Raw genomic sequence first — 15,803 nt, forward strand, 5'->3', positions numbered from 1 at the left:
TTAAATTAGGTACTTAAAAATTAAGATCGATGCGTCATCATTCATTATGCTTTTATGACTTAATTAAATTTTTAACAAGTATTTTTGGAACAAACTTGGAATTTTTTATACTGGATATTTACTGATGATTAAAGAGCTTTAAAGGCATGCAAGTAAATAAACAAACAATCGATGTAAAATGTACTTCCTTCATAGAAAGTTGAAAGATTTTCTGTCAAGATTATTTCGCACGTCAGACCGAAGACAAAAGGATATTTCTGAACATGCATGCGACACATGACATTCTGAACCAGTGATGAGCAACCTTACTTTTTTTGCGTCACGCTTTGATGGTAAAGGATGACTGAAACCGCTCACGGCATACTGTTCATGGAATTTGCATAAACATTTAGTAGTGCGGCAGCACACAGGTTGACCAACACTGTTCTAAACATTTAAATTAGCAAACCACGAGAATTTCTTAATTGATTTGAAAGCTTGTTGTCAAGGCGTTACAAGAAGGTAAAATTTTGTTTGCAAGACTGTCTGGGAATTGATAAAATTCCTCAAAATCTGACAATATGAACGAATCGTCACTACAAATTTCATAGTCACTTCTTTTTAGGTCTGAATTATGCTGCATCAATAGAGAGCTTGCTAAAGAAGCTGCAGATACTCATAAAAAATGTAGAAAGTGCAGACCTGCAGTTATTTGGTGACCCCTAAGGGATCGAGATTGCGATTGAGTTTTTAGACTGGGACCAATACGTAATTTATAAGGTAATTTTTTGGAATCTTCGTCTCGGTCACTTAATTGAAGTTCGAAGTCCGCCTTTTGCGCTTTCGAACTTCCAAAGTCCTACCATCTCTTAAGGACCAAATTAATATACTTTTTGAAATAACTTTCAGATTGATTCCAACATAGCAATGTGCCGATCTTGGCTCTGATTTACTACAGTAGCCCGTAGTCAGGTCAGTTCAAACACCTTAAACAGCAGTATTTAAATTAGTTGTGGGAAATCTTTCATTTTTTGGGCTGTAAGCCAGAACCAAAACAGTACACGACATGCCATTAATGGAACTTCCAAAAAAATTAGGCGACATGCTAGTGTGCGGTACCACTGGTTTAAATAAAAGATATTGTAGCCAAATTTTAAAATTTTTAAGCAGTATATAACTACGTCATCACTAGTACGTAAGTGGAAATTTTTGAAAATCTTTCAATAAAGGAAGTATCAATACTTGTCGAACGAGAATGTCGTAAGAATTTAAAATTCAAATGAATTATGTCATTGAGTAATGAACTTAAATTCGATTATTCAAAAATTCATTATATTCAGTGCCTGATTCAGTGATATTTAAAATGAAAAATTATTCTGAATTTTAAAAATACGCAGTTACGAAATTTGAACTCTTACTCATTGAGTGTTTCCATTGGAGAAGAAAATTGTATGTCTATTTCAGTTCATTCCAATTAAATTAATTAATTTAACTATTTTTCATATTTTAAATTGCCAATAGAATCGATTTAGATGTCAAACCTTACTCAAGTTTTATAATAATGCATAAACATAAAGTAAAAGAAAAAGAATAAATTCTTAAACAGGATATAACAAAAATAGTCATAAATTCATATTTATTTTATGAAAAACAATGTACGGTGATAATTAATAACAAAAAATAAAGAAATGCTTAAAAGTTTTAATATCCAACATCCAAAAATAATCATAATGTTAAACAAGGATATAATATAATTTATTCATGAATGGAAATGGAAAAAAATGGAAAGGAAAGGAGAAGAAACATATTACCCAATTGAACCGTCAACGTGATGATGCTGTATATTCTTCGATTTCACATGACATAAAATTTTTTGCGTGTCTTTAAACTTGACTAACTTGCACGTTACCTAAACTCTTTGCATTGCTGTCCATCATTATGTTTATTGACGCTGATGATGACGTAGAGAGTTGCTGATGAGGATGATCCACCTCACTTTCGCTATCGCTATTAAATGAATCAAATGGTGACATGATTCCATGAGTTGCAGCACCATTGCCATTGTTATTACTGATGATTCCGTCCGTAGCATTGGTAATGGATACTTCAGTAGCACCGCCATCAGACAGCACATCACTCGATCGCTTCATTAAAACAAGCGGAGAACTTTTGATATCTCCATTATTGGCAGACGTTTGGTGCTCATCATGATGATTGGACTGCGCTTGCTGTTGTAATGATGCTTTACTATTCTGCTTATCCTTTCCAATTAACTTTTTCATATTCTCTTTTGTATCGTTCAATCCACTTTTAATGACACTTGCCGCCTTACTTAATTCCTTCTCAACTTTCTCCTTTTCCTTTTTCTTGCCCTCATCATCCTTATCCTTCGAATCCTTATCACGATCTATTAGCTTCTTTAAACCACTAACCACTGTCTTATGACTCTTTGAACCTTCCTTACTCGACTTTTGTGTGGTAATTGTAGTTGTCGATGACTGTTGTTGAAGTTTAGCACTATTTGTATCACTCTCTTGTTCCTCATTGATACTACCAAGTTGTTGTGTTTGTGATTGCGTGCTTGGATTCGATTGATTCACACTTGTATTGCTATCAATTTGTATGGGAATGTCATCTATATTAAAGAAGAGTAAAGAAGGATATGGAAGAAATAATGGGATGAAATTTATATAATGTAAAGATCAATCAAGTAAAGATTCTTATTCTATTCATAAATAAAATTTTATTATTATTTAATCTTATTAATAACGCAAGAAAGAAGTTTCGCACGACACGGGATGATAAAGTAAAGAAAAGAAAAGTTCAGGGCGTGTGGAAAATTTTATGCTCATCCGAACAAAAAAGAAGAAAAAAAAATTGTTTTGAGGATATAGAAGGTATTTTTAACTCATGTGTATATAACATCAAAATCTCATCAACTTTTACAAAAAAGGATTTCGATTATAAATAATTTATCATCATAATGTTTTGGAAAGCTCTCAACGAGCTTTTAATAAAGTATGCTATAAATATTTATTTAATGGCAAAAGCATAAGCCATTGTACACGTACTTGTATGAGATAAAATTGGTGTTAGAACTCTTTTTTCTTGATCATAATTAATCATGATGTGCTGTTTTTAACGCATTTTTGAAAAATGGGCGCTTAATAATACACTTTGTTCGAATGGATGGCTGGCTGGGTGAGGGACGAGATCTCGGCAACCAGACTTCGTAGAAAGTTCAACGATCTTTGAAGCATTAGCTCCGTACCATTGAGTTAGTCCGGTATAAATTGGCTTGGAAGCCAAAATCCATATCTTTGTACGTTAATTAATAATTTTTCATTTCATAAGCAGAAAATAAACTTTTAAAGCGTTGCTTTCAAAAATTTGAATTTTTAACAACCGTTAGAAATTTTAAATTCTAAAAAACCGTTAAAAGATAAAATTCTTTAACCAATTACTGATCGCTGTGACAAAAATGCGCTAAAGTAGCTCGATAAGGTCGAGTACTTTTGTAATTTTTTAAGACGTCTCGAGTTTAATTGATGTAAGTAATTAGAATAAGAGAATAGGAATTTTTATGACTAATTAGAGCAATTCCTTATTATGATTTTGTTCCTATACATCATTAAATTATCCTAAATTTTTTAAATATGAAGGAAGGCAATGAGCTTATCATTGAACTTTAATCTTCGTCTATAATATTTAATTCGTAACATTGCAACAGCTTCACGTTCAAACGTGATGATTTTATGCAGGCATTTAACCTTTATTGCTGATATTCGATTCATAAAACAATAAATATTTGATATTGTGTATTTAATTTTTTGTTAGTTTATCCTTGCTCTCTCTCAATAACCGAAGAAGTAATCACATGTTCATTCAGCTCCTTAACTATCATATGAATCTCGTTTCTATACACATGACTCTTACTAACATATATGGCTTTTTTTCGTTTTTACTATGCCATAATGTCTCGCACTCTCGTTTACTCGCATTTGTTTCAATGCTTATATGTGCGTACATCGAATGGATGTTTGGATGAGGTATTTTATTTTTTGCCTTGCTTCCGAATCAATCCATAACCATTATTAAATGATTTGATTGCGATTCTTCTTCTCTTTTTCAAATGTTTTTTGTACAAAAAAGCGAAAGTCTATTTTAAGCAAAATTCAGAATATGTCATGCATGATAAACGAGTGAGTCGTTCTCTTTTTTGGGGTAAATTACATTAACATTTGCCTCATCTGTTCTGTTTGTTTTGAGATTATAAATGAAGTATTCTTGATTAATTTGATTACAGTCTATTTTCATACATTTCTAATGTCACTAGGCTAGCTAATCATGAGAAAAAAATACATTGGAACAGTCTGTCTATATCTTCTAATACAAAGAGCAATGCCAATACTGTTTTTGATCTTTTTGCTGCTATTACAATATACTGTGTCATTTGCTCATAAATCCAACATTACTAATGCATTACTTTTATGTTATAGATATATGCTTTCCCGAATGGGATCGAGATGGGACTTTCCCGGTCCCGGTCCCGATATCGAGAAAGCATACATAGATGGCCAAATTTGATTATTTTTATATGAGAAGATATAGAAAGGCTGCATTGATACATGATCTGTGATGTCTTTTGAACATAGTTTTTTAAGCTAAAAACATAACGATAAGTCATACCTCTACACTATTACATATAAACTTGTTAATAATCTTATTCATGACTAAAATATTCATAAATCCTTTTGTGATGATTGTACATAACAATTACGAAAGAGATTGTAACAAGGCAGCAGTATAAAATTAAAATAATTCTTTTATGCTATCAATCCATTGTCTGATTCTAAAAGTCGTCAGATTTAATTGTTTGTAAAACATGAATGCTTGCAGGTCGTCCGTTCTCAGGAAGTAGAGAATAAAACTCATTATCTGAACTTAATTTGTCTATTTCATCTTTTGAATCGAATAATTGAATTAGACGAGCACTGGCACTTGAACGAAGTTCCGTTTTTGAGCCATTATTTTTATGCTGTTCATGTCGATTATTTTTTCGTCTTCTGAACGATGTCATTTCATCACTTGAACAGTTTCTTATCGTCTCCGATGAGCTAATTTGATGCTTTGGTGATTGATTCGGTGTTGAACTTTTCGATGATAATGATTTTTTAGGCGATGGTGATTCCAACAAAACTGACGATGGTGGTGGCTCTTCTTCAATACTTGATGATTTAATTGGACTTTGTTTCCATCCCCATGGTTTAGCTTTAAAACCAAATCGCTTCTTATGCGATAATTTTGATTGTCCCAATTGATTATCATTCGGTGACTGATCGTCCATAATTGATAATTTTTTCATCATCTCATCCTGTGTTACTTTAAGGTGAGTCAAGTCCACAAATTCTAAATCGTCTAAATTATAATTTAAAATTTCATTTCATGTAAATTCTATACTTTTACTTCTTTTTCGTCTTAGTCAAAAAGTATAAAAAAAGGAAAGAAACACAAAATATTCTTTTTTTTTTGCATTCGCTAATCAAATAAAGTCAACTCATGTGGAATCAAAAAGCTTTTTTTTTGATGTATTTTCATTCAATTGCCAAATTTTATACAAGACAAAAAAAATAATAAAAGTCAAAATGAAAAGGAATAAAAAAATCGAATCGAATCAAATCAAAATTGTCAATACATTCCAAAAAATTGTGCAGTGTTGTAATCTGTCATTTGCATTTAAGTTTCCTTTAATGAATGATAATGTAGGCAGGGTCAGGGGCGTAGCCAGAAAATTTTAGTAGGCCCGACCGTTAAATTTTTGAAAATTACCAACACTATTATGTGTATTTTACACGGAGAACAATGGAAAATTGTGATAGTGTTAGTTTTATTTGGGGCGAAATTTGTCTGTATAACAAAAAATTTAAAAATAAAAAGAACGTTACAAAATTAATGATTTTTCAATTTTCAGAGAAAGGCCCGTGCCCGTCCTGGCTACGCCCCTTGGCAGAGTCCACATAAGGACAGTACCTACATATACAATAAATGGACCTGGAGAATCTTGATTACAACACTGATATATGTATAGTCTATAATGCTTGATATTGCGACTACTTGTGACATCTTAAAAATTTGTACAAAAAAAGCCTGAGGCAACATGTGTGTGGAATTTTTGCTTTAAAAAACATTATTTAAAGAATATGAACAAGAAAATAATTGTGCGTCTGAATAAAAATTTTTGTTGTTGCTCTTATTGCGTTATTCTCACAGAGCAGAGTGTGTCAATAATATTTATTATGTCTCACATTTCTCATTTTCACACAAGCATCATCAGTATTATCTTGGAAAAATAGAATAAAAATTTTCACAATCTTTTCATGAATAGAATTTTTGAAATTGAACAGACACAATTGAAGTGTAGTACATATTCTAAAGGTTACATGTGTAGTTGATGTCATGTGCTTAAAAAGTTCATTAGGAACTTACTATTTGACATTTAATACACGTGAACTTAAATTAGTATTATTGTGTTAAAATCAAAGCTTATAATGAATCTTGATAAATTTAATAACGTATGATGATTAAACTCCTCATCCTCTAAGTATATGTAAGTGCAATAAGGAAATGAAATTATTTATCAACAAAGACTTAAAGTTAAAATAATGAGAAAATTTCATTACGGAAGGAAAATTTATTTAACGACAGGAAAAAAAGAAAAACATGAAGATCTTTGACATATAATCCCCTCGTAATGTCTGTTTACTATAAGATACGCGTGTTGCAAACAACTTGCTTTAAATGATGCCGTTATCGTAAGAAAATGAAAGAAAAGACGATAATAATATACAATGGAAGTAAAATCAACATTGCGTTACTTATAATTATTTTATGACTTTTAAGACTTTAAAAATATTATTTTATCGTATTTCCATTGCAACAATTTAATATAAAACAAGTTCCTCTTATCACATTTCATTTCATTTCGAACCGTATGCGATGAAATGGCATAGATGTAAGAAATGTAGAGCAATGGATAGATGATATTACAAATATTTCATTTTAATTTAGGAGAGCAAAGGATAAACATCGAGTATTGTTGTGCATGAACAGCAAGGCATTTTTTTCGTGATTATCAAACACAAAAAGCTCTAACGCAATGCATTTTTTTAAGGATTTTTGTTTTTTTTGCCAAAAAAGTGATGATATTTGCATAGCAGGATAGAAAAAAAATTGTTTGGGATTGTACTGCATGATATATTTACACAAGTTCAAAAAAAAAGTTTAAAAACCTAGCAACTCTCAATAAATTTCCTAATATTGCTTTTTTGTACTTTTCAATTTATACAACCAAAAGCTCTCATGCCTTTTCAAGTCAAGCAATCATCCAAATTTCCCTTTGTTCTAAATATTATTCAACAAAAGCTCATATAGCATGTGAAAGTTCTATTGAGAGTTGCCAGCATAAAACGAATTTCAAAAACGCAATCTAAAAAGGTGCCAAATATATTCAGCAACTCACCTGGCAGTTTTTTAGTTCTAAAGGATGCATTTGTAATCATGGATTTCGAAATTGTAACGACATTCGTTGACGGTGTTAAGGCTACTGAAATGCCCATTAAACCATCGCTCGGTTGTCCTGTAAAATGGATTAAATGTCATTAAATAAATTCATTTAATATAATTAGAGCAATTAAGTAGTTACCTGATGGATTAGTTTGGAGTGAGTTTTTAATAGCAGTAGTTACTAATATCACATCAGAATAAAGTTCGTAACATGCTCGATTATGAATATCATCGACGGCTTGAATACCAGCTGAGGCAAACTCATTAAACATTGCAAAATAAATTGCATTTAAGACTTCTAATAGAAATTGCTGTGACAACGGAATTCTTGGAGTCATTTTACTAATAATATTTGGAGCACTTGTTGTGGAAGAAGCTGACGAAATGGAAGTATTTATTGGATCATTTCCATAAGAAGATCGATACGAATGTCCGTATTTTATGAAGCCTTGGGCCGCTAATTTTGAGCTATTTTTACATAAATGATATAATGCTGACTTTTGAATTAAGCTAAGTTGTTGATTAAACATAAACATTAATGCTGACATCACAGCCAATCGATTTTGTGCTGTGATTTTATAGACTTGATGTAACGATCGCCAAGAGACTTCCTTGTTGCTATGCTCCTCCCATCTCTATAAAAACAAGATACAAGATTTTATGGGAAGAAAAAAGTAATTGCTAATTAAGAATATACACATGAGAAATGATGAGTAGTTTTTTATTACCTTAAGATCACTCGCATGCAGATTTTTCTCCTCGTGATAAATGGACGCTTGGGCAAGTACAGGCATGCGATAAGATACAGACTTAAGTAAACCATTTTCATTACACACTTCAATATTATATGCACACAAAATTAAAGTCTCAACACAGCGATAGTTATGTTTCTCAGAGCATGCCACAGAATTCAGGTACAGATATATCAGATTCGGAAAAAATTGGAGAGTAAAGCACTTGAGCTCATTCTCGTTTGATCGATAAAAGTTGTACAGTTGATTGCAAATCGGATGTAGATACTAAGAAACAGTAATAAAGCAATTAAATCCATTAAATACACACATACACTTGATTGTATACAATTAAAATACCTCTTGATGTTTGGATTTATCGTTGAGTATTGTATGAATTGCTTGCGAAAGTTCATGATTTTCGTTATGAAGTGCAGCAAATGACCTTAATTGTTGGGGTTCTAATCCGTTGAAATCATTTATCCAGTCTGACACTATACTTTCAGCCATAATTTGCTTACAGTTGCTTTGGACAATGAGATTATGTTTACTTTTAATTTAGGATGATGACTAATTGCTTGTCGAACTTTAATTTCTCAACACCTGTTCCATTCTTTTCATATTTATTTTTCTGTAATAAACCAATAAACATTAATGAACATTAGAGGTCATTCTCATCAAAAACTATTGATTAGTCTTGGCAAATTAGTCTGTCTGTCTAGTTCCTTTACATACTATAGAAATCCACTTTCAAAATCAATAAACTTTTAGAAATATTTTGCTCCAAATAATGAAAACTAGCAATTGTGGATACAGTTATTATGAAATCTTATAATCTATTACAATTGGCACTTTCAGTAGAATCTTTTAATGACTTGCAAATTTTTATCACGTCTCTAAATTACGATAATTATGCAAAATTAGAAAGAAAATATTTTTTTCTTACTTTTTATCACTCAGTTTCCTAGATGATCTAATGACATTACTAATAAGATTATGTCATCTCGGCTAAAGTAAATAAATAGTCATATTGTTTTAATTAAATTATTTAAATCATGAATTACTACGATATTTTACAAGTTTCTCATAATGCAACAGACGAAGAATTAAAGAAGGCTTATCAGGAGCTTGTGCGGAAACATCATCCAGACAAATCAAGAGATATTGAGAGCAATGATGAATTTTTAAAAATCGACAAAGCATATAAAGTTTTAAAGGATAAAACGGAGAGGAAAATCTACGATAGTGAGCTATTCATAAAATCCAAATCTCATCTTATAATCCATGACACAGTCTCAAGAAATCAATTTAGTTATGATGATGAGGACGATATTTATTACTTCCAATGCAAATGTGGGAGCTTTTATACTTTAGATAATGAAAATGATGCGAATAAGGAAGATGTAATATTAAGTTGTGATGAATGTTCATTAAATATTCTTGTTAAAAATTATCTCCAAGTCTTTTATTACTTTCTTATTGTAACGACTTTTCAGATTTTCAAAATATAGGAAATATCAATAGAAAGTTATTCAGTCTTCTCAGTTAAATTTGTTCGCAGGTCGGAAAAATAAAAAATTTTCTCGGCAAAAATGTCTTTGGTTTCAAGACTCAATAAATTAACATCAATTAGAAATGCGATTATATTAACACAAAGGAACGCTCGATTGATATCGACATCACCAAAGAAAAGTGATACGGCGACAATTTCTACAACAGAAAAAGTAACACAGCCATTATCAGGAGCAAAAACTGAAAACAAAAATTGGGTATCATGGGGATGGGACTATACAAGTGAGAAGACCGATAGAGATTATATGAATTCTAGCTTCTTCTTCTCCGTCACTTTATGTCTCATCTTTGGAAGCTTCTATTTGGCATATACACCTGACAATTTATTACGCGATTGGTCTCAACGAGAAGCATTTTTAGAGTTGAGAAGACGTGAAGCTGCTGGCTTAGAGCCAATTAGTTCTGATTATGTAGATCCAGCATTGATTGAATTGCCATCAGAAGAAGATCTTGGTGACACTGAAATCATTATTTAAAATCCAGTTCTATTACAAGTTAGTTTATTGCATATATTTTTCTGTTTATTAAAAATTCAGGTTGCATAATATCGCAATATCTTTGAATATGAATCAAAACATTGAGTAAAATGATGAATAAAATGAAAAATCAAGAAAATTGTAAAATTGAAAGTGCAAAGAAATTTTATTTGATACTATTCTTAATATAATATGCAATTAAAGTATAACATATATCTTCTTTCTTTATATTATGATTTTTTGTAATTTTTCATCCTTATTGCAGTTAATTTTCATAATAGAACGATAGTTTAATTTAATAAATGAATCAGCATGATTACTTCCTATCGAACAATACAAATTAAAACATAAAACAGATTAGACAAAAGTACGAAATACAAGACTCAAAAACTTCAATCCGAGACATCTTATGGTACGGTATATTTCGTTGGATCAATGCGTGGTGTGTTGACAGTCAAAGGAGGCATTCCAGGCAAATTAAGATTTATTTGAGTTTGAACTTGTGGATAACTCTCGATCGTTTGCATGTTGGCCGCTGGCATGTTGAATTGTGTACTAGCTGGCTGAAAGTTTTGTGTCGGAAAATTCTGGACTGGATTACTATTCTGATCTTGAGGCTGTGCAGTCGTAAATGGTGGTGGAGCAAAAGCTTGATGTAAGTCTGGATGTTGTTGCATTGATGGAATATTCACTGCTTGCATAGGCTGTTGAATTGGATTCCTAAATTGATTCATATTATACATTGGAACTGTTGGATTTACTGCAACTGTTTGATTAGCTACAAAACATTTTTCTTCGTAAGTTAGGTATAAATACTTTTTTTTAAGTAGAGAATGATCTACCTTCTGTATTCACAAAACTTTGATTAATAACTGATGCTGGTGGAGCAGATGGAATTAAATTCTCAGGCAACGATGATGGTGGTGCTATTAGTGGCTGCTGCTGCTGTTGCTGTTCAGAACTTAAAAATGCTTGTGTAGGATTTTGCTGCGTAAATAGCTGACTTGCTGGAGATGTCTCAACATTCGCATTTGTCTCTGCAACAGATGTCATTACTTCGCTTTGTTGAGCATTTGTCGTGTTTGTAGAAACATTCATGTTCGAAACGGGTCTTGGATTATTATTAATTAGATTATCTACTAGAGCTGAAGTAACGCTTGGAATAACTGGTGGTGAAAATGTGCTAGCTAAAGGTGGAACCATTGGAATAAATGGAATCTGTTGTGGTGGATTGATTGTTGGTTTCACCGTTGTCGTAGCTGGCATTGTAGGCGTTTGAAGTAATGGCTTTTCCTCCTAAAAATAAATTCAACTTGTTAAAATTTACTGATACCAATTTAATTGCGCTAATTAACTTACGGGAATTCCAGATATTCTAATAGGAATACGATGAAGATACCCGAAACCGATTCCAGCACCTAAACTGCCTTCTCCACCCCATTTAGAGTTTGGTGTAATAATAACTTCTCTGCAGCAATCTTCATCGCAATTGTAGACATATAACTTAAGTTGCTTATTTTCATGGGTTTCAATTAAAGTGAACAAGTCTTCACTTTCATGTAATATCGAGTCAGCACCAATAATATAATCACTGAATGATCTCAATCCAGCAATTTCTGCTGGTGACGATGGATGAACTTCAAGTATGTGCCATACATTCTCATTAGCACCTTCAAAACTGCAAAATCGAATTGAAACACCCAAAAGTCCTTGTCCACCCCATGTTTCTGATGGCGTTATGCTGACAACTCGTACATTTTGAGTCTTGCTGCTATAAACTAGATATTCAAAAACATGTAAAGATAAGGAAAAACTTTAAATGTGTCAATAATCAGAAATTTGTTGTCATTTTTTACCAGTCATTTTTATTTCCTTCTCCTTATTCGCTTTCAGTAATTCCTTCAGCGTATCATTATCCTGATCTAATCTAGTGTTTCCGATAGCTACAACAAAGTCAAAGAAGGCTTCTAGGCCTGCTTTTTGACCCGGCGAATCATCTTGAACCTTTAAAGAAAATAAATGATGATGTGTCAAATAGCTAATTTTTGAATAAAATCTAACTCAAATCATTTACCCTCAAGACGTGATATCCTTCAGTTCCGCCACCAGGAATCTCAACACTCTGTGAAGAACCCATTCTACTGTTTTAGCTATTAATTATATTAATTTTTTAAAAATAAATAATTCTGTGAATCAAAAAATATTTTTTTTTTGAATAATTCGATTCTGAGATGATCAAATTGCGTAGAAATATTAAGAAATTCAAACTAAGAAAGTTCGTTAATATGTGTATTTATTATTTTATTCACGATTCCATCTTTTCAAGTACATTTTTTCTACACTCATTAACATTTTTAATGTTGTTAATATTATTTAACTACATTTATTCTCTCGTCAATATAATATTCACTTTAATACTGGAATTATTTTTAAGGATATAATGCTTTAATTTTGACTCGCTTCTAATTTCCACTCAAAATAATGATTTTCAAAAAAATTCAACAAATTTTGCTGATTGCACAAGACATACGATATGGAATGATAAAATTAACTTTTAATTTAAAGTACATAGATTTAAATAAATTTGGTTTTTATATGATAACAATTTTGTGAATTTCCTTCCTTGAAGCACATTGCAATGACATGTCAATGTCGTTATTAATTTACAGATTATATTTAGTCCTCTAAGTTACGGAAAGCTTGTTGTAATTCTTCATACATTTGATCAAAGTCAGCTTTAATCTTGGCTTCGCCGTCTTTAACTGGATCTTTGAATTTCATTGAGGAAAGTTGGTAGAGCATGTTACCCATAGCATCACGAATAATGTTCCATGTAATTTTGTTTTCTGATTGTGCAGTTGATTCGACAGCATGACGTGACATATCATAGAATCCAATAATGTTCCTAAGCATACCAACTGTCTTGTAGAATGGACAGAATCGATCATATGATGAATATGAGTTTTGTTGCAAGAAATCGTCTTTTAATAATTTTGCTACTTCCAATGTAATCTTATCAGTTTCAGCCAATGATGCTTTACCGACGAGCTGTACAATTTCTGACAAATCTTCTTCTTCTTGAAGGATTTCCTTGACCTTAGTACGTAATGGGACGAATTCCTGGAAGTTTTTGTCATAGAAATCATCGAGGGCACGCATGTATTTACTGTATTAAGGAACAATCATATTAGTTAAATGACATCAATATTAGCTATTGAATAGCTTACCTGTAGGAAATGAGCCAGTTGATAGATGGGAAATGTTTACGTTGTGCCAATTTCTTATCCAATCCCCAGAAGACCTGTACGATACCCAAAGTTGCTGATGTGACGGGATCTGAGAAATCACCACCAGGTGGTGAGACAGCACCGACAATTGAGACTGAACCTTCACGTTCTGGGTTACCGAGACATTTAACGCGACCAGCACGTTCGTAGAAGGAAGCAAGACGTGCTCCCAAGTATGCAGGATAACCAGAATCGGCAGGCATCTCAGCAAGACGACCTGAGATTTCACGCAAAGCCTCAGCCCAACGAGATGTAGAGTCAGCCATCATAGAGACGTTGTAACCCATATCACGGAAATATTCAGACAATGTAATACCAGTATAGATGGAAGCTTCACGAGCAGCGACAGGCATGTTTGATGTGTTAGCAACCAATGCTGTACGTTTCATGATGGATTCAGTAACACCATCAATTTCAACAGACAATTCTGGGAAATCACGAAGTACTTCAGACATCTCATTACCACGTTCTCCGCAACCGACATAAACGATAACATCAGAGTTGGAATATTTGGACAAAGCTTGTGAAATGACAGTCTTTCCACATCCGAAAGCTCCAGGAATTGCAGTGGTTCCTCCTTGTACACATGGGAACAATGAATCCAAGACACGTTGACCAGTCAAGAGTGGATGATTAGCTGGTAATTTTTCAGTTACTGGACGTGGTTGACGTACAGGCCATACTTGCAACATACTATATTTGTTAATTTCACCATCGAATTCAGTTTCGAGAATGATATCCTCGACTGTGTAATTTCCAGGTGGTGCAATATATCTAATTGTTCCCTTTGCTCTTGGTGGAACAATCAATTTGTGCTTGACTAAAGTATTTTCGTGGACAACACCATACAAATCACCTCCAGTGATGTGTGATCCAACCTTTACATTCAATGGATTGAAATCCCATGATTGTGTACGGGAAAGAGCTGGAGTGTTTACACCCTTTGGGATATAGATTGACTGTGTCATTTCATTGATATCCTTCAATGGACGTTGAATACCGTCAAAAATACTTCCCATAATACCTGAATTATATAATTTCCAATTAATTAATTATCCAATTAATTATTAATCTTTTTATTCATTGACATACCTGGACCCAACTCAACGGAAAGAGGCTTGCCAGTTCTCAAGACGGGATCTCCAACAGTTACACCTGATGTCTCCTCGTATACTTGAATTGTAGCCATGTCACCTTCCAAACGAATAATTTCTCCTACAAGTTCATAGTATCCGACACGTACCAACTCGTACATAGCAGATCCAGACATACGTTCTGCCGTAACGACTACATTTTTCAAATAAAATCAATTTTATCATTTAGTCAGATGATCAACTATGCCTTAATAGATTTTTTTCAGTTTTACTTACCAGGACCTGACACGGCAAAGACATAGCCGAATTTTGATTCGCGATCCTCATCTGCTATCTTTTTTAAATTGGACATCCTGACTATATTTCATACATCAGAAAAGAGAAGATAAGAAATAGAATAAAATTGACATTTTTTTTGATCACATGACCCTAAATGTTATGAATGAATTTTGCCAAATACTGCATAAAGTCATATTTTTTCTGCTTTGATTTACTGACAATAGCTAAGCTAAGTCCTTAAATTATGCAGTAAGACACTTTATCCTATAATTAGCCATTGAATTTTGATAGAATTGAAATTTGGAACAATTATTTTGCAAATTTATTTTTTTTCCCAATTTCCAAATCAAAATTCACTTTAATCGATTATTATTCGGATTATTTTCACTCACCAAACTGTATTTATTCTATTAATAAAAGCAAATTAACTGATTATTGCTGAAAAACCAATTTTTACAATTTTTCAGTATGTAGCAAGACAGTCCTGAATTATGTTCAACTAATAAACAGATACCTAGTTTTCAGAGATAGAATTTGTATTTTAGTGCTGTTTGAAATTATTTTGACCGTTACAGTTGCGAACTGTAAGTAAGTTAAAATCCTGAAATAAAAACATGATAGAATTATTCATTTCTGTATTTATATTATTCTGTATTCAAGTTCATCACTTCCATCAAATTTATGCCTAAGATCCAGTTAATAATTTAAAAAATAGAAAAAAAGTAATTATGTTTCATCAGCTGTTTATGTTCATCTAATATGCAATAGACGTTAACAAGTCTGAAATCCAAAGCAGCAAATGATTGTTGGGAATCGAGTCTA

General features: G+C 32.3%; 4 protein-coding genes across 4 annotated transcripts; 1 reads left to right on the plus strand and 3 right to left on the minus strand.

The window, feature by feature from the left end:
* Window positions 1-1,601: 1,601 nt before the first annotated feature.
* On the minus strand, window positions 1,602-9,248 carry Hyccin (PI4KA lipid kinase complex subunit hyccin). Its single transcript, XM_070638254.1, has 7 exons — window positions 9,220-9,248; window positions 8,634-8,904; window positions 8,271-8,561; window positions 7,682-8,177; window positions 7,499-7,615; window positions 4,837-5,397; window positions 1,602-2,614 (listed from the first exon to the last, which is right to left on the minus strand). The coding sequence occupies exons 2-7, from the start codon at window positions 8,781-8,783 to the stop codon at window positions 1,863-1,865; spliced, it is 2,367 nt and encodes a 788-aa protein (XP_070494355.1). The 5' UTR covers window positions 8,784-8,904; window positions 9,220-9,248; the 3' UTR covers window positions 1,602-1,862.
* A 551-nt stretch (window positions 9,249-9,799) lies between these two features.
* Window positions 9,800-10,474, plus strand: NP15.6 (NADH dehydrogenase [ubiquinone] 1 beta subcomplex subunit NP15.6). Its single transcript, XM_070638346.1, has one exon. It carries the CDS (start codon window positions 9,866-9,868, stop codon window positions 10,319-10,321), a length of 456 nt encoding a protein of 151 aa, XP_070494447.1. The 5' UTR covers window positions 9,800-9,865; the 3' UTR covers window positions 10,322-10,474.
* Grasp65 (Golgi reassembly-stacking protein 2) lies at window positions 10,461-12,554 on the minus strand. Its single transcript, XM_070638345.1, has 5 exons — window positions 12,396-12,554; window positions 12,178-12,325; window positions 11,681-12,099; window positions 11,164-11,617; window positions 10,461-11,099 (listed from the first exon to the last, which is right to left on the minus strand). Exons 1-5 carry the CDS (start codon window positions 12,456-12,458, stop codon window positions 10,729-10,731), a joined length of 1,455 nt encoding a protein of 484 aa, XP_070494446.1. The 5' UTR covers window positions 12,459-12,554; the 3' UTR covers window positions 10,461-10,728.
* Window positions 12,555-12,597: 43 nt separating this feature from the next.
* On the minus strand, window positions 12,598-15,515 carry LOC139088936 (V-type proton ATPase catalytic subunit A). The gene is made up of 5 exons (XM_070638298.1): window positions 15,374-15,515; window positions 14,979-15,059; window positions 14,701-14,895; window positions 13,549-14,632; window positions 12,598-13,487 (listed from the first exon to the last, which is right to left on the minus strand). Exons 2-5 carry the CDS (start codon window positions 15,052-15,054, stop codon window positions 12,998-13,000), a joined length of 1,845 nt encoding a protein of 614 aa, XP_070494399.1. The 5' UTR covers window positions 15,055-15,059; window positions 15,374-15,515; the 3' UTR covers window positions 12,598-12,997.
* Between the last annotated feature and the right edge of the window lie 288 nt (window positions 15,516-15,803).

The sequence above is a fragment of the Chironomus tepperi genome, unplaced genomic scaffold (assembly GCF_022539635.2).
Source record: "Chironomus tepperi strain 1889 unplaced genomic scaffold, CSIRO-AGI_Ctep_v1 contig_172, whole genome shotgun sequence".
NCBI lineage: Eukaryota > Metazoa > Arthropoda > Insecta > Diptera > Chironomidae > Chironomus > Chironomus tepperi.